This window comes from Ceratosolen solmsi, unplaced genomic scaffold, assembly GCF_000503995.2.
Source record: "Ceratosolen solmsi marchali unplaced genomic scaffold, CerSol_1.0 scaffold7, whole genome shotgun sequence".
NCBI classification, from domain to species: Eukaryota; Metazoa; Arthropoda; class Insecta; order Hymenoptera; family Agaonidae; genus Ceratosolen; species Ceratosolen solmsi.
In genome coordinates, this window is record NW_011948413.1 from 16,180,571 (window position 1) to 16,200,325 (window position 19,755).

Sequence of the window (19,755 nt, forward strand, 5' to 3'; positions counted from 1 at the left end):
GCGGGGCGCGCAAGCATTTTTTCCCCAAAAAAAAGGTTCCCCCCCCCCCATTTAATACCCAAGACGTTGGCCGCCTCTATACAGCCGTTGTGAGTACGCGAAGAAGATTAGGAGAGATAACGCGGGGATTAGGGCGAAAGAGAGAAGACGAAGAGAGAACAGTTCAGAAGGATAATGATGTCGAGTCTGTCCCTCTTACTCTTGAGTACCTCAGTTCGCCGGTGCTCGTGCAACAAAAAAGGGGATAAAGCCTTTACGCGTGTAATATAACACAACGAGTTGTGAGTAGCGGAAAGAAAGGAGTGAGCTTTTAAGATCCATTCGCGCCGGTTTAGCCACTTCGTCTCTTACATCGTATTATTTCGCTACTCGCGCGTACACATACGTGAACCTGCTCCTTTATACATGCGGTTATGGTCATTCTTTTTTTTGTCCCGTCTCCTTGCCAGCCACGTCGACCTCGGTTGAGAATACAATTGAAGTCAAGAACCGGAGAGGAAAAAGACCGAAAAATTATTATCGTATTCTTATTTTGTCGTTACTTTTTCGTTATTGCAATTGCTTCTGATGCAAAGTTCGTATTAAATAAATAATTTATCAGAAATTGTTGACGAAATAATCAATAATCCAAATTAATAAAATTCACTGGTAACGTAATTTTTTGCCTCAGAAAGAGAAAACGAGGCTCTAGAAAATCGTAAATTAAAACGTCGAGTTTACGATAAGCTATCACTGCGCACCTTCTCGACATCTACTATCGATAAAAGCAACACTTGGCAATTTTCGACCAACATTTCTCCACTCATCCAGACAGTATAGGCTTAACCGACTGTAAAGCTCATGCTCTCATTCAATGTCAGGCAGATCAGCAAAATAGTCTCTTTGTTTTTCTTTCTCTCGTTCCCAAATTTTTTCCCCTATTATATATTACTTGCGATGCTTTGTTTCGCGTGCATGACGATCCACCTATATGCCAACACTTTATAAACTCACTCGGCAAAGTAACGAGGGTTTTATGCACCGAGAAGTACTGCCATTATTGTGTAGCGAACTCAAATTATTGGTTTATTCCAGCTCTCTCTCTCTCTCTCTCTCCCTCTCTCTGCCTCACTCTGCCTCTCTCTCCCTTTTAGGTCATTTTGACATTTTCCTCGAAAATGTTTGCACGAGAATATCGCTTTACAAAGATATGAGATTACCTTCATTAATTTAAATATTTTTTGTCCTTTCTAATATAGTTTTGTAAAAAATTAACATTCCAAATAATTCAAGAGTTCTAAAAACGTCATTATCTTACTCATTGTTATAACGTATATTTAGCCTAATCTATATTTACTAAAAAAAAAAGTATTAAAAATATATATTTAAGTTAGTACACAGCTTATTGATTATTTGATGCGAGATATTATTTTTTCTCTTAATTTTATTTTCAGTATTCCTTTAAGCTGCGTGTATGTTAGATAAAAATATATTAAAACATTATTCGTATGATTCGATATAATGACTGCCTTTTTAAAATCATTAAATGAAAAGTAAGGTTTGTTTAAAATAACCACTAATGCTGCAATAATAATTTAGCGAAGCAAAACTGTTTATTCGCAGGTACAAACGAGAGGCTATAGATTTTCGTGCAGATGCCTCCTTGATCTCAAGCTCATTCTTTCCAAAGGACTTCTTTATTACTTTTCCCCCTTTCTGCTTTTTATAACATACTCTCGTGTATGGGTTTATTCTTTGACATCGTTCTACAATAGCCACTTCTTAACCGCATGAAATACTCATAGATATGTAATGAATAAGAAAGAAAAACGGTCTATGAATGACACGTAGAATAAAGACAAAAAAATGAATTGTGATACTCACATGCCTCTCCTCAGATGGATTCAGACCTGTAACATAAAAGAAAAAACAGATTTAGCTCGTTTCCTAGATGCCAGTAACAAATGTTCATATACATGAGTGTATGCATGCACAGATATATTCAAATACAGACGTGTGTCTATGTACAATAGTAAGAGGGAAGAGAAGAGAATTGCACATCGATCCTCTTTTAATGATTATTCGGGCGCGAGAATATATATAGGCACTTAAATCTCTACAATGAAAGCAATGCTTGAAAGAAACACTTATGTGCTCATACGCATATCATACACATGTGGCTGAAATCTTTGCAGAAAAATATAAGAGGACAAAATTTTTAGAAAAGATGATATAATGTTGGGAAAGTTGTCGCAACTGTTACGTACAAAGAAAATATATAGTTTGCGAAATATACTTTAAAACGTTATTTTTGTTGGTTTAAAAAGTTAGATACTTTACATCAGAGGTTTACAATGAAATAGAGTCGAGACTAAAGTATTTTATTTTTGCAGTCGTATACAATTTTAGTTTCAGTATAAATTAATTTATTTTAAGGGATGACAAGTGTTCTCATTTATTATAACGTAGGTGTGAAAGTAATTATTATTCATAATCATTTATTGACCAACAATATTCTTCTTCCTAATGTACATAAATATTTTTTTTTTCATGTAGATTGACATGTGGAAAATCTAAATAGATATAAGCGAGATGCGAATAGTACTTAATAAGACTGCTAATAGGATGGTAAGTAGTGCATGCAACATAAAAACATTTATTTAAATATATTTATGATAATCGAAACGAGATTAATTGTGATAATACTTGAGATTAAATGGAGAAGACCTACTTTGTAAATTTTTGAAGAAAGATTATATTCCCGTAATCTCTCCCGTCTACAAAAATGACAAAAGTTCGTAATAAACTTAAGTAAAGCATAATGTCTTTTAAAATAAACTGCAACGACACGTTGACGGTCAGTCAGCAATTAAATAAGTCTGTCAAAAACAATACTCCGGTACATTAATCAGATCATTGTAATTTCGAGTATTAATCGCTTATGAGTTAGTCGATAGACCTTCGTATCCCCTTAAGGCTGAAAAAGTGTGTCTCCCAAAACATTACCATAGACAGCAACAAAAGCTACCTCCATACATACGTTTCTGGGGTGGGTGCGTTTAAAGGACTGGAGCTTGAGACGCAAGTCGAGAAGGTCGATAGGGATAAAACAGGGAAAAGGCGTTTGGCACGAGTGAAAAGAGGTAGCAGAGCAAGGATCGTCTGCTAAAGGATAAAGACAGCCGTGGCAGTGCGCATTCAGTCGACTGAAAAGAAGCCACCCACATGCACAATATGTACACTAAAGCTCGAAAAGGGCTGGCCTTGCTGCAAGTTTGGCCTAAAGTACGCTGAGCCTTCCGATTCCCGTGTACACAGACGACCCGAGGGGTGGCTGTCTGTAATAATCGGGAAATATGAGAAAATTCTTCCCCAACGACGACGTCGACGCCGACAACGACAATATTTCTTCTCCCCTCCTCTCTCTCTCACTCTTTCTCCGTCTACCCTCTCTCCATCACTCGGTCGGTCGCTCGCCCTCTTTCCAACCCTTCCCCCTCTCTCTTCTCACTCTCTCTTATTTGAAACGACAGCCTCATAACTCTGCGGTATAGAATGATCGGAGTTTTCGAGAAATGAGAGTTGGATATATACGTAAATATTATATTTATGCCGGGGGATCTATGTTTGTTCGAAAGAGAGAAAAATAAGTTTGACAAATAAAGATGGCTATTTCGAAAGGGTGAGTGGAAGATTGACAGGGAGGGAATGAGAATGAATGTGAGGATTAGGATGATGATGCAAATGCATCATGTATGAAATGAAGAATATATAGAGAATAGAAAAATTAAGGTAAATTGTATAGTTTATTATTGGGGAGAATTAAATTATTTTAAATAATCAGTTAGTTTTAAAATTGATTGTCGATAAACTTCAAATTTATTACATTAAAATAATGATAGTTGTATTCTTCAATATTTAAGCATTAAACATTAGAATGCAGTAGTAAAACAGGTGCCACATGAGAATAATGATTCGTAATATATAATTGTTTAAATAAAAGATAAAATATAGCATAATATGATAATACAAATGAATATGCTATTCGTAACTGCTGTGTAATCAATAAATATTTGAACGGTGTTTTCACATTGTCGTGCAAAATATGATGCAAATAAAAAGTACTCTTTGTGAAAAAACGTCCAACGTATTTTTTCATATTATAAAAAATAAAAGGATCAGGCTAGGAATGACATTATAAATATTTTGTCATAAAGATTTATGGTGGTATTCGCGGAACGGTTAAAGTAATCTTTGCGTAATACGAGAGCAGCCAGAGAACATTTTGCAAAATTACACCATGTAATTCATTGATTGATAAAGAAAATAAAAGTCACTGTCCACAATAATATGTCGGAAGTGTACAGGTGCGGGTCAGAAGCGCGGGTCATCATCTCGTCATCCCGTGCATCCAGGGCGTATATTTACTGACACCCTTTGCAGCCTGTAACCACGCCCCCTTCTTTTACCCCCTTGGCGTATAACACTTGTCACCCCTTCTCTGATGGTCCCCGTATTGACACGCCCTCGCGATACACAGGCCCTTTGTTCACACAGGGTGTGGTGCCTAACTTTTTCTACTTGTCAGGATTGAGACGTCGCTCGAGAGACTAGCCCCTGATTGCTTTTGGTGGTTGAATTGTTACTCATCTTGTTCACCGAGATTGTAATTAGGACGGCTTACCATTGATTAAACACGACTACAAATTGAATGGCCAGATGTTATACAGTATGTATACATATTGGCTGAAGTTTTTTACAAGCTGATTGTCGTGAATGGAAGCTCGAGAAAAATGTATTTTTTATCTATCGGAAGATCGGAAGGAATGGAATTGGGCGCAGAAGTGCAGAAAGGAAACGTCATTTCGGAAAAATGCGGAGAAAAATTGATGCGATTGCATCTTAATAAAATGCCATTGTTAGTGGGCACGTGAGCAAGAGTTTGGGGAACCGACTGAAAAAGTTCCAACGAAGCGAGGGATGTTTACTGAATTTCGCAAAAGTTGAAAAACGACTTCCGCGGAATGGAATTTGAAGGGGAGAGGGAAGATGGTAGTAAAGAGGAGAAGAGAAGCGAAAGAGTTACCAAGATCACTATATTATCCGGAAAAGAAAATCACCGGCTCAAGCAGTGCAGTGAGAAAGAAATATATGTTGAGCCCGTGAAATCGGACGACTTTGGCGCGCGCGCGCGCGCGTCGGGCAACATAAAGTAACTCTGGAGCTCTCTCCCGTTTTTCATCCTCGTTCGATCTCACTCCGACAATCGAATCCACGCCTCTGCAATTCCGTTTCTTGGAAAGTCTTGCGCAAAATGCCACTATGCACACTGTACTTCTTTTCTTTCTACTAGTCGCTTTACTCTCTCCCGGGTTTTTCAAATACGTCTTTCCCCATTTACTTGAAACTCGCTGTTTCTTACGAAGCATCTTTTTATTTATTTATACCAATGGCAAGCTTAAAACAGAATACAAAATTGTTGTACTGTTAAAGCAGTAAATTTTTCCGAGCTTATGCCGAACTGAACTTTATTAGAGACATATTTTACTTTATACCACTCACCCCTCCCCCTACCGCCATTACTCATATTAGCAAAACGACGAAAATATCAGTATTATGATATTCTCGATCGTAAAAGGGAAAAAATTACTACTTATAGCAACCATTTACTCGTAATAACTTTAACTATCGTAGTCATTATTGTATATTATTCCGATTATTGTTTATATACGGTCAATAATATCGTATATGACGACATTGTTTTTCTTTTTATAATACGCACTCAAAATAATACAGATCACTTACAAATGGCACATCATTTTTCCACTTCATTTTTAGAATATTTCTTCTAGGCCAATTGGATATTTAAACGTGAATATGGGAGAAAAAAGCAGCTTAAATATTGCCCATTCGGAATAGCGCCAACTATCGACAACGGGAAGGAAAAGCCCCAACATAAAAATCAATCGATCAACCAATCTTTAACTCGTTTCTCTCCTACACCTCCTCCTGTTTTCGCGCTTTCCATCTTCCTATCTCGCTCTCTCCTTCTTTGTGTTCTTCCTTGTCCTCCCTCCGTCATAAAATATCCTCTTTTAACTCAGCTCCACCCTCCACATCGCCGCCGGCATGCTTCGCTCCTCGGGCAGTTACTACCGTGGCCCCTCGCTCACCCTCTGCCTTGTTCCCGACCCACCGAGTTCGCGCACGGACGACCTCGTAAACGGACAAGCTAGAGCTCGCGCATAATTCTCCACTAAAACGCAAAGAGGTCGTTTCGGCCCACAGATAGCTTGCTCGGCGCGGCGCACGAGGATACGAGCGAGGGTCGAGGGGTTGAGCGACGGAGGGATATATCAACTGTCTATTTGGGAAATTGAAATAAGGTTGGCTTTTATGTGGCGGTGGTGGGTATATGACAAATACTAACCGTTATACGCTGGTAGGGCAGCGCGTTTACGTCGTCGGTCGAACACCCCCCTCCCGGCCTCGCCAGCACCACACCGTCACCGCCCACTCTCACTTCTTTTTCTGGGTAAGTGCACGAGTTCATGCGTGAGTGCGCCCCGACACTTATATGCTTTTACTTTAGACGTGGCGACATCGTTGATACGTGTGCCCGCGCCCCTTCGGCGAATTGGAGAAGTCGAGACAACGACTTTCCGGAGATATTTATTCCTGGCCACGCGGTGATTATCTCTTTCCAATGGACTCTTTCCATGTAAATTAACAATGTTAAGCCAACATTAGGGAATTAAAATTGGACTTTGTTATTTACTTGAGTATAGATAAAATGTTGCTTGCCAAATGCTCATTTAAGCCAATGATTGTTTGTCATTGCGTTCCTTGTATCGACGAATTGAAAATTTATTTTGAAAAGTTAAAAATCCGTAACTGATTTTAGAAAATAAATTTATACATTAGCGTATAAGGGAAGTGTCAATCAATTTTATGCTTCTAGATTCATAATATAATGACAGACGAACGTCTATTATTAGATTCAATGGATAATATCTGTTACATTGAAGATCTGTAAAAAATTTAAGGCAAATGCAACCTTATAATAGATTATTATTAGTAGAAATTGAGCTTTTAAGCATAAAATATTGCTGAATTTGTTGGCTGGTATCATCAAACGCAGTCACCGCCTATTACTTACTAATGCGCAACGCTTAATTTCATTATTTTTCTCGAAAAGTAAGGCACGACTTTATGGTTAATATATTTATTAGCAGACAGTTGAACGACTGTAGCTGGCGTACATAATGGCATTATTAAGTCTTCCATATAAGAAGCAAAAATTAATCGCTTACATGATCCGTGAAAGTGGTTGTAATAACTGTGGCGATGAGTATCATCAGCAAATGATACTTTGCCGCTCTCAACAATTTAACAACGCTAATTTTAACATTTCGTAACGATTATTCGTTTTAACCAACATAAATCCTGAAAATCAACGTGTATTCACTGCCAAAACAAATCTACCGTCCTTGCGAGCTCAAAACTGCACGGTCCTCGAATATCAAAGAGACGAGCAAAAGGTCGGTCTCGTTAAAACCTCATTAAAATGCAAAGGGCATCGCAGCGCGAAATATCTCGGAGCCTCGAAAAGTCGGGCGCACCAACGTTCCAGGAAGTTTAATCTACTCTTACAAGTCGGCGATCATAATCGTTTGTATGTTACCCGCAGGGAATGAATCACCCGACCAGTCGATAATCACGGCAAAACTAATGGCGACATCCCCATTCTGGATGCATTCGAGCGGGGGGAGGGGGGGCTCAACGACTCGACAACGATCGCATCAATTTCATTGTCTAATTCGTGTTGTGCTTTGCTAATATTTCTCACGCGATTTATATGCCTAATGCTCTAGTTCACGCTGCTAAAATATTGCCGGTACATTCGCGACAAGATCCAATGATTCAAGTATGTAGTAAAGATAATAGAAAATATAAATAATCTATTTAAACGATACATTCTTAATGTTTAATTATTAATTATGTCTCCGACAATGGCAAAATAACATCCTCAAAAACAGATTAGTGGCAAAGTCCCATTGAGAAGCAGCAGCTTATGCTGCCGTTTTATCATTCCCTCCGTACGATGGTTGTCGCGGTAACCGTCGGGTGGCGCTTCCATCGCGATTGTGATACACCCCCGCGCTAGAGGCAGAGAAAGTGATCCCGTGCTTGCAGAAGTTTGCGCGCTTCTTGCACAGCTGACGCTTACGAGAAGAGGTATTTGCTTTTTCTAATGGAGGTTCAGTTTTAGTTGTCCAGCTATTCCTACAGATTTATCAAGTTAAAAGGATATAATATTCATTGACAGCGATTACTTCTCAATGGCTTGTGATGTTGTTTAATCGTGTGTTTATAATGATAATAATTTTGCACAAATATACCTATGTATCTTTCAACTCGATCGATCTGTTAGCTTTCATTTACTGCTCCCAAGTGTTTTCTACTTAAGACTTGATTGATTTTCCTTTTAAAGGCATTAAATAATTATAAAACATTGCAAAGTATTGTGGTGCACGTCAGTATGCGTTGCTATACCGTGACATTTATTAGGCAGCTTCGTTTCGAGTCCAATGCAATGTTTTGAAAAGTAGGGTAATGATATTATGACAAAATTAACAAAACAGGGCTTAAAGAAATAAAGAAGACGATTTTTATTCAAGTCCTGCAGTGTAAAAGATACTTTGAATTAGAATTTTAAATTTAAATTGTCTTCCCTAACGAGAATTTATTTAATATAAGCTGTACGTTAAGATAAGATTTCGTTAGAAAAAAAGAATGATGGTAGAAAAGAAAGAAAAAGAGAATAAAAATATTAACAAGCAAAGAGGGAAGAAAAAAATAAAGGTAAAAGAGTCACAAGTTGATGAGAGAGTGAGGGAGAACTGCAGTCGAAAGCGTCCTTATGTCTAAAGGTGCCAAGAATCTTCTTTGATAGAAAGAGCTGTAGTATTGTAACAGGGAGAGGGGAGGTTGAGTGGGAGAGAGACAGAAAGGAAGTAAGGGAAGATACTCACTAGAAAGCCCTTCTTCAAGTATTTGAGACTTTGTCAGCGTTCCTTCGTTGACTAGAGCGAACAAGTATGAACGGTCTTACTTGTATCTCGTCTTGTTCACAATATAAGTATATAATGCGCTCTCTCGCACACTCTTGTACACAATACACGTACTTTTATACTAAGAAATGAAGAACAATGAAAAAAATAGATGAGGGAGAGAGAGAGATATAGATATATAGATAGATAGAGAGAGAGAGAGAGAGAGAGAGAGAGAGAGAGAGAGAGAGAGAGGAGAGCACAAAGGAGTGAAAACGAAAGAATCGAGGTCGGGGGCAAGTACTTACTGCAATATTGACAAAAATTATTCACAGCTTGTTTGAAATGTCATTTGCATGTTCATTTATTTAATTGCTCGAAACCTACCGCATCGTGGCTTTTGTCATTTAGTGAAAAAGACGAAATACAGAAAAAACAAAAAAAAGAAGCGCAAACTGTTTTGGGTACTTATACAAAACTAGTGCACAGCTCACATGTTCAACTTCGTATGGCTCTTATGAAATGAACACAATAAATAGCTTTTTTTGTAATAAAATTTTTATAAAATTGCTATGATGCGAATAAGCCTTTTAGAGGAATTTTAACTAATATCTTAATATAAAATATATCAGTCCCTATAAATTCCAAATTATTTATCAAGTAGCACTAAAAAGTAATCAAAATAAAAATTGGGCTATAGAAAATAATTGAGTAAGTGTAGTAGAGGTTGGGCTCAGAGGCATAAAACTCGCCATTTTAAAACGATAACAATTTGAAGTATCGTGCTACTACACAACTCATACAATCCTATTTTCAATGTGCGCTTGTTAAAAACAAAAAAACAAAAAAAAAAAACAAAAAAAGCGAAAAAGGAAACGGTAAATATTGCTTTTTTATCATTTTTTTTTCTCGGGCTCCGTCGCACTTGTGAATCATTTATCTTACTCTGCCATTTGCCCGAATTATTATGAGAATAAAAATAGTCTAAGTTAAAATTATTAGAAATTTTATTTGTTTTCGGTAAAAATTATTTCTCAATTTATAAAATAATGTACATTTATTCATACAAATGATTCTGATGTAACAATATTAATTGCCATCGTTATTTTCCGTACTACATAAAATATGCTAACTATCAACATCAATGTTTTTATTTGGAACACAACGCGAAAGCGTTTTAAACTAAAATAAATTGATTGTCGATACGTATCTAATGAAAATCATAAAATACATTTATGGAAAATCTTAGATATCCTTTATAAGACACATTGAGCAAATGGCTTTTTATACCTCAATAGAACGAGCATCTGCACCACAGAGGAAGTGAATAAAATTTTACTGTTTTCTTAAATCAATAAATTTTATACACACTTTCAAATTTGATAATCGATGCTTATTAATGAAATTGAAAGTAAACGGATGTTTCAAATAAACTAATTAAATGAAGATAAAGGAAAAATAATGAGTAAATACTTCATCACAGGAAGTTCTTCAAATTAAGCTCGATCGAAATTTTTGCTACATCGATCAAAAACGCTCGGATAAAGCATACACCGTAATAAATTGAAGAGCCCGTCCCCCCTGCCCCCCAATTCTTCCATAGCAATCATCCATCGTCAATAACCCTAGTATTTGACTTAGAAGGGCCGCCCAATGTAAGAAAGGAGTGGTGCACTGACCTCCGTTGGCCTTGAGGTCGTCCGGCTGTCCCCGATGATGTTCGGGTTTAGCAAGCATGTTGAGGGGGTGGGATGAACCAGCGGGCGCAGCCGCAGCACCCGGAGGTAGTCCGAGGCTCAGGAGGGCGGCCGAGGCGGAGGTCGGTACTGGGAGTCCGGCTCCGGGACCCAGGCCCGGAAGTCCCGGTAGACCCGGATGCGGACCCATGGCTGTACCAGGTGGCAGCTGCTGAGCATGCATCTGTTGCAATAGCCTCGGCAGATCCGGCCTCTGTTGCTGGAAGGAAATTTTCACCAGGGTTAAAGGAGAACCTCGGCTTATACGTAACGCGCAACTCTTGCGCGTTGAATCATTCCGCCTATTGTTCGCTTCGCGCTACCCTACCAGTGCCGCCGCCTGCTTTTTATGACAGTATGCTGGACTAGTGAAGCGATAAGGAAAACCGAGCCTTCTCTATCGTACTCAAGCGCTTATAATCTTTTATCGCGTAACAGCAGGTTTAAGGCGAAGAGCTTATTACGAGTAGCCGGGATTAAGTAAGCACAGGGCTTCGCTACTTCGCTTACAATCAATGTTTCATGGTATAGCGAACCAACATCAACTTTATTAATACAAGTAATTACTTTCAAAACTATTATATTACAAAGAGAACAAAACTATTTGCCTGATAAGGAATTGCATCATTTTGTCAAAAGGCGCTGTACGTATGTATGTTGCCTCAGTTACGCATGAGTGAATATCTGTAATTGTGGGTTAAGAGAGTGATAATTAAAGAATATTGCATTTTAGGCATTCTTTATTATAAGTGAAAGAATAAAATTGCCGATTATATTTCCTTAAATTGCAGTGTTTCTTTCTCCTTATGTCGCCGCGCAATCATGAAATTACAGTGTAAATATTGGACTTCGAAGCGGTATTTCAATACTGGTAAGATAAGCAGTGGAATTATTTTAATGAAATTTTAAAAAGCATATTATGTAGATAGAAAAATAAATGTGAATCTTCAGTATTTTTATAAAAGTGAAATGGTATTCCGTTGATATATGACCGCATTGCAGGAAAAGTTAATTTTGGCACAATGATACGAGTAAATATTCATACGGCGCTAGTTTTATATTTGTCGACTCACTGTGTACCGTCGTCGGTGACTACTGACAGCTTTGAATGTTTTTTGATTCCAAATATTCGCGTGTTAGATATTTTATTTTTATACAGAAAAAATCTATGAATGAGAAGGATACTATACACTACTGTCATCGATTCGCCCATCTGGGAAAATGAACGAGCTCTTTTTTGTACCTATACCAGATCCACTTTTAACAATATAAACTGAAAATGAATTTGTTTGCAAAAACGTATTTAATAGAACAATAGCAGAAATAAGATAAATTGATACGCAGTCATCTATGATAGAGATATATTTGTCATTGAAAAAGCGTTAAAAATTAAAAAAATATTTATAAAATTTACGACCATTGCTCAGACGAAATAACCCTCGGACGGCTTAAAAAAAAAGTAATCTTCTTTCCAAATGCGCGTACTCGTATACCAATGTGCAGAAAATGCATAAAGCAAATTGAAAGGATGAGCAAAAGCGAGATGAGGGGATAGTGAGTGCGTGTGTCTATAAAGCACGAATAAATAAATAGGTACATAGGGACGTTGGAAATATTTAGAAACGATTCAAAAAAGCACGAGGGCTGAAGTCCTCTTCTCTTTGCGGGCAAAGTTATGTAGATTGCAAAATTCCACACAGTGAGCTCGTTCGATCTCACTCTCTCTCTCTCTCTCTCTCTCTCTCTCTCTCTCTATCTATCTATCTCTCTATCTCTCACTCCTTCTCTTTTTCTCTCTCTTTGTGGCTGGCCTTTGCTCGTGTTAATTCCGGTTCACAGGGTCACGTGCAATGGGCCTGTCTTTTTCCCCTCCGTTTCAGTCCACCTTTAATTTCCCTCGCCCTCCCGCACTGTCCTTTTTCGCCGCGCATTACCCTCTTGCCCGCAAATAAAATTATTTATTCGCTCATTCGCCGCCAATCCTTATACATGTGTCCCAGGCTCCGCTTTTTCGGACGTGCGCGTACTCGCGATTTCATTTATTTACTCGCGGAGGGAGCACGTTCGCTAAACAGAAGCTAACGAATCCTTTCCCCGTGAGTTTCGTGCGTGGGTGTTTGTACGCTCAGCCTGGTGAAAAAGGTGGACTAAAGGGTGTGGAGGGCTGAGCTTTCGTTTGCAAGCTTTTTATGCGAACCGGATCCCAGCCTCCTCGACGATATTCCTTTTATTTTTCAACATAATCGTGCTTTTTTCTGGCGGTTCCGGTTCTCGGTTGATATTACCATATGAAATATGTACATGAAACTTTTTTCTCAAAATGCTTAAAAATTCAGATTACTTTTTCTTTGTTGCGCTTATGTATGTTAATTTTTTCGTAGATACATCAGAGATGACGAATAATAATAATTGTTTACTTTGCAAAACAATTCATTTTCTTTAAATTACAATAAAGAACTTTAACTCTTATATCGATTTGGACAGACAGAGAAAGTACCAGCGACTTTAGATATAATGAACACGCGAGAACAATCCTTGCAAATAAATTATCGATATTTACTTCTCAAATTACCGTTGAACTTTAAAGAAAGTAAATTCAAGCGACAGATGTGATTCTTTGAAGAGATACGATTAAAACGATTAGCAACATCAAACAAAATGAATATAAAGCCGACTTGCCTCATTTTATACCGAAGATCAATTTTTTAACCGGCAATAACATAAGCAAAAACAATAATCGCACTTTGAAAACATAATGTGCGTATTCTCCTAATGTCAAAACAAATACGGGCGAATTCACCGAAGAATAAAGAGCGACTGAAGGAGCGATAAAAATTGCGCCGAAAGCTCGGAAAGGTAGGCGGGTTTCCATAAATCAGGTTGGCTATACTTCGTCCTACAGGTGAAAAGGATCGAGAGGTTTGACCAGCGTAAAAAGACAGAAGATATCCGTCCTCCCCTTTCTCGCGTGCCGTCAAGAGGCAGAGAAGCCACGCACGATGTAATTTTCATTTAGACGAGCCGATTGAGAGCCACGCGGGGCATCGTTTGCGCGTAATTGCATAACCTTGCTGGGAAATTATGTGCGACAGGTAGTGGCGAGCCGGCGCTCGCCTGCTGCAAAACAAATCGTAAAGTGGTTCGTCCGCGCGCTTTAGCTGCGGCTGCCGTTGCCGCGGGTCGAGATAATGCCAAGCTGCTTCGGGAGTTACCGGTGGTGGTAGACGGATAAGGAGAGGGTGATGAAGAGGGCGGAATATTCCCGGGGAGTAGTTTGCCGAGATAATTAAATGGCTTAACGATATAATAACCCCGCACCACGACGAGCGGCTAATCCACTCCTCCCCCTCCCCATGCCTCTCCTCGCGCCCGTGTATGAGTAAGCGTGTCCATGTTTTTTAGTGAAACATCGTTTCGACGTTCTTGTGCAGTTTTTATTTCGCGCGTTCATCTATGTATATATTCCTCAAACTACTTGATTTTTCTTCTCTTTTTCTGTCTTCTCGTTTGGTTAATTATAAGCTCAACTTAAATGCTAGATTCGATATGTGAATGTTCTTGGCGATCTATTTTTTAATATTTTATAAGCCTAACTAAGTATAAGATGAATGCCACTCATACCGTAAATTAATAAGCACTCTGTAAAGTATAATTTTTAAACTTCGCTATCAGCTCTGTAATTAATTATATAATTGTAAAAGAAAATAAATCCTTAAATTAAATCCCATTTGTTGTGAATAAATGATATAGTATTAATGTAGATAATACCAAAGGCATATTTTTTTTAACTAATCGTATTATTTTTACATTCTTCACTAACGTTACATGATTGAACAAAAAAAAAAAAAAAATAAATGAAAAAAATTAAATTTCATCCAATTTCATTTAAACGAATGTGTGATATGGCAAATATCATATTATTAACGAGAATATGTTGAACTTAAAAAAATTTTTTTTCCCTCGAGAATTCTTTTATTTTACAAAATATCAAAATACCCACTTACGTTATAATACACATACAATTTTTTTCAGGTTTTTAAAATTGCTTTTAACGCTGCTATTATGTGTTATTTTGATGCCAAAATCAGGTATAATTTAAAAAAATAATACGAATATCCAATCTATTTGTAAAATGATGCATTGATTATAATATATGCTGTAAACTTAAGAAAAAATAGTAGCAGTAAAGTACTTCGAAGAAAACATGTACCGTGTAACACGTATATTTATATCATTTATTAGTTTATTTTTATTATTCATGTATATCTCGTTTTTCATTTGTCCCCGTACATTTATTAGCATAAACGTATATATTTTCTTTACAAAACAGGCATTAATCAAGCCTACGCTGCTCGAATAAGGCAAAGAAAAGAAATAAACTTGAAAATCCAATACAAAAGTTATTTAATTATCATTCCCGACAATGTATACTAAATTCCAATTATGAATGATTTTGTAATCACTACGAAATTATCTGCCCATCTTATAATCAGCGAGGAAAATTCGCGACGTGACGCAAACTTTATCATCATTTATAATGAATCCTGAGAACTACTCGACCCTACTGCGTGGCACACAAATCCCCGTAATCCTCTTAATAAACCCCAAACCCTTCGGCGACGCCACTAATTTGTATTCTACACTCCTACGGCGTAGCGTCGATAACGATCATAACGAGGTACCGTTAAAAACGCAACAATCGTCACCCACTTAATCGTATCACATTAATGAGCAATAAAAAGAGCCAATGAGCCGCAAAAGGCGAACTGGCTCTGAAATATTATCTGTCGCGGTATTATGCGCAGTAATGCCATCATGACGAGCGATGTACCAGCGATTCGAAGGGGCAAGTGGCCGTTGATGCGCAAAGTATAATTAAGTCCGACGGAAGAATTGCGAGCCGTGTAATTCCTCTCACTAGCTGCTGCCCCGATCGCTCAATTGTCCTGTGCGATAATTGAGCCCATTGCTTTCATTCTCTTTCGTTTTCTTTCACCAGGGCACGTGTGCGATATCGTTCACGAGTCGTCCCGAACTCGGAGTCGGTGGAAAATTATACGAGGAACGCTGATGCTTTGATCTGTTTATTATGTGTTTGTGGGAGCACCACTCTTTTTTTATTTTTTTTTATTTTACCCTCTCTCTCTCTCTCTCTCTCTCTCTCTTTCGACAGCTACGGAAAATTAAGCTCGGCAAACTTATTAATCATGCATCACGCTTTTCGTTAATCGAATCAGTATTCGAAATCGACTGATTTCTCATTAGGGTAATTAAGAACTGTTATCCATTAAATGAAATTTGGAAAAGTGTGTTTGATTCGGTAATCATCTATTATTGGTGGATTGGATTTAACCGATGAGCAAAGGTTTTCATTATGATGATTAAATTGTAGATAACCGAATGACTTTAAAAATTATAAATTCGCGGGAAAGAATTTATTGTTTTATATTTTAATTAAATGCATTTAATTAAATAATGAGAAACGTTTGCTTTAATCAAGATAAATGTGAAGCGATTGCATTTAAAGCACACAATTATTTGGGTAATTATATTTTCTGTTTCGAGATATGAAACTTAACGCTTCTCAGTTAATGCATTAAAGAAGGTATCATCTACAAAAGTGGCTTTATACGTTCGCACATGGGGGAACGAAGATAAATGGTTTGTTATTATTTTTTTCATTCATTTGCTATATTAATTTGAGACCAAGACACAAATTTCACTATAAAAATGAATTGGAATAGCGGATATTAATTAAGATAACCGAATTAGAATTCAACCTGATAATTTGTTTAATATATATTCTATGGCCTATCCTTGCATAACACATCAAGCTATGTTTAATTCAGTATATAAAAAAGTAATATAACTTAAATATATTACTGTTTTAATAATTAAAACAGGAACTTAAGAACCTTGCTTCTACAGTAAGAGTATTTTTTATCACAATTATAGAATTAACAACTTACTAATTACACTGAGTAATTTAAAGTAATTTATTCTCTAAGCCACAATTCTTATATTTCTGTAAGTTTTTTGTTCACTTCCTATCTTTTGCCAACGACGCAAGATAATTTTCACGACTACGTACTTCCGTTGGAGAACCTTTATTAAATACAAAATACATATGCCGGTAAACATTAATTCCCATCTCGTGCGCTAACGCACAAATATAAAGACGTTTAGTGAATCTGTCGAAAGATAAAAATAAAACTACAGCATCGGTTATACAGGACTTGCGAGTGACGCAAGTGACCAACAACTTCTGCAAATCCAACTGGACTTATATCCCTTTTTACCCCGTTACTCATCTCCTCAGGAATTTAACCAGCCATTTAGCGTCTCTCCACCTCTTGGTTAACCTCTCCATCGTTCCGTATCTGGTGACTTGGGATTTTCGTCGAGAGCCGTCGTGGCGCCTCTCAACAAGGTAAATAAAAATATATTCTCACCTTGGTCCTTTGAAATATCTCGCGGAGCCCGTCCGAGATCGACTTTGTTATTTCATTGCGACGGGGCAGTATTCCAATCCCCCACCTTCGATTACAACCGCGCCGAGAATTTATTATGCTTCTCGAGAGTCGCCGTATTATGGTGCGTTGGGGAATTCCCGGTCGCTGTGGGGTTGAAATCGCGAAGGATGGAACGATAATCGCATTGAGTGAGTAGTTGATCATTGTCGACTGTAATGGATGATTGCCAGCTGAACGAGCCTAGTTTTATATCTCATTTTAAGGCCGTTTGTAAACGATTTTACAATGAGCTCTGGAATGCTAGCTGCTTTCAATAAAGTAAAAGTGGAATGAAGATTACGGAATTTTTTTTTATATATTTCTATTTATAGATTTTGAGTTTCTATACAACGTATTAATTTGTTAAAATTATTCAATAACACTTGATAAATATCTAATTTTAGTCTGTAATAATTACAGTTCTCCGTATTTAAATTTTTCGATTACCTCAACGATTCGCGTAAGAAATAACATAACGAGGCCTAACTATTCATTTTCCTTGATGAGCTATTATTATGTATATAAATTAATATTGTTTAATATTATTTGAGCACTTTTATAAATCTGATAAATCAGATTTGAGAGAAAATAAAATTCATATTACATGTACCCGTCTGCGTATAATACAACGGATCTCATCCTAAGGGACCGCTACAGGAGAAATGGTATTTTTCACCCTTTGTAGCCTACGCTTCACCTACCATCAAATACATTTTTCATTCTAACTGAAAACCAGCAGCAGCAACAGTAGCAGTAGCAGCAGCAGCAGCAGCAGCAGCACAAACAGCAGCAGCAACAGCAGCAGCAGCAACAACAGAATCGTGGATAAATATACGCATATCGCATACATGTATAATTCAATGCAAAGTACATGCAAGGCGCATATTCGCTCGACGCTCGCAAAGATCGCGAGTATCCCCGTTGTAACGAGCGACATGTACGTTCTACTAGAAATATAAAAGGGGCGAAACCGTCACGTTCCACAAAGCCCTAAGCATTCTCCCTCTCACTCGCCCCCTTTAATACAGGCGCACGCGTGTATACATACAAGAGAAGAATATGCGATTAAGCCGTTTCCGCAACGTTACTCTCCTCAGCCTCTGCATTAGTCTGTGCATTCGATGCTTCGCGGCACTCACGAGCGCTATATTCTCCTCTACAGGAGCAATTTCTTGATATACAGTAAGCGAGCGAACGAGTGAGCGACGGAAAGAGAAGGAAAGAGAAAGAGTAGAATCGAGCGAGACACGCAGACAGAGAAACTCCACGGCGGAATAAGTTCCACTTACTCGCTGAATGCAACGGAGAATGTCCCTCGGGACATCTTTCGAATATCCAAGTACAGAAGAGAGAAAGAGAGAGAGAGAGAGAGAGGAGAAAACGAAGACGAAGCAGAAGAAGAAATAAACGAAGAAGCGGGGCCCAGATGTAAGAGAAAGGAGTCGCTTCCAGAATGTACTAAAGAGTCGCTGGATTTCCTAGTCGAGAAACTGCATCTTCGAGGGCTAGGACAAAGGAGAAAAGAGATGCAGATTGGTTGTAAAGTAGATGTATACCGCTGCTACTTCTACTGTTAGTTCAGAAAGGAAAAAGAATGATTGGATGCGCCGCGGAATTTATATTTGAACGAGTGCCCTCTTCATTCGTGAAACGCTAAGCTAATTCAAATAAGATTTCGTTTGATGGAATGAAATTGTATTCCGTTAAGAGCTCGACTATGGTTTTGTGTACGAAATTACATCTGCAGCTTCAGTTTGATAAGAAAATGAAAAAAAGCAAACAACAATACTTGATTGTTGATTTTAAAATTCAGAGTCACAATTTTGGCGTAGTTAGGTATTCTAGCAATTTGATTTGGTATTGGAATAAATTTGTAATAGCACAGCAACAACAGCAAATAATAAACAGCAGCCATTAGTATTAATGCCAAGGAACTTCTGACATCAAATACTGATCATTTTCGCGAAACTTTACACAAGTATTCAGTTCCACCAGTCACTGGAACCGTGTACTTTGTCGATATCCTGACTTGACAGTTATAATTCTTAAAGAGAACCGAAAGAAAAGGTGCCAGAAAAAAGAACTAGAAAAAGTTAATGGACTTCCTTAAAGTGCCTGGAAATTATTACCGCACTTCATCAATCCGTTTAAAAAAAACTTATATCAAGCCCTGCAAAAATAAACAAGTCACTTTATAACCACCCTGTATCTAAAAGAACTGCTGCAACCGCGTTCGAAAAAGGAAGAAAGCGAAAAAGACGAAGCGAATAAAAATGGGAAGAGATCCAATTGGTAAAAGAACGCGGGAATAAAGAAGAAACGAAGGCGCCTTCGAAACGAGAAAAAGAGATGGAAAGGCTTCTTTCAAGCTTCTCTACAATAACCTTACTTGTTCCGTCTCTTCCTTACTCTCCTTATCTCATTTTGCGCTCTCTCTTCCACCTTGAGTATATTCCTCTTCATTCTTCGCTGGCG

At 37.8% G+C, this 19,755-nt stretch overlaps 1 protein-coding gene across 4 annotated transcripts in view; it reads right to left on the reverse strand.

Annotated features, from left to right (window-relative positions):
• The window catches only part of LOC105367561 (protein groucho), a 169,149-nt gene that overhangs the window by 39,671 nt on the left and 109,723 nt on the right, over positions 1–19,755 (reverse strand). For 3 of the 4 annotated variants that reach the window (XM_011506319.1, XM_011506317.1, XM_011506318.1), the window contains exons 6-7: positions 10,712–10,988; positions 1,864–1,889 (exon numbers count right to left, since the gene is read on the reverse strand). In XM_011506319.1, the coding sequence (XP_011504621.1) occupies positions 1,864–1,889; positions 10,712–10,988 (303 nt within the window). The remainder of the gene's footprint in view (positions 1–1,863; positions 1,890–10,711; positions 10,989–19,755) is intronic. The other variant, XM_011506320.1, reaches the window with a different exon arrangement.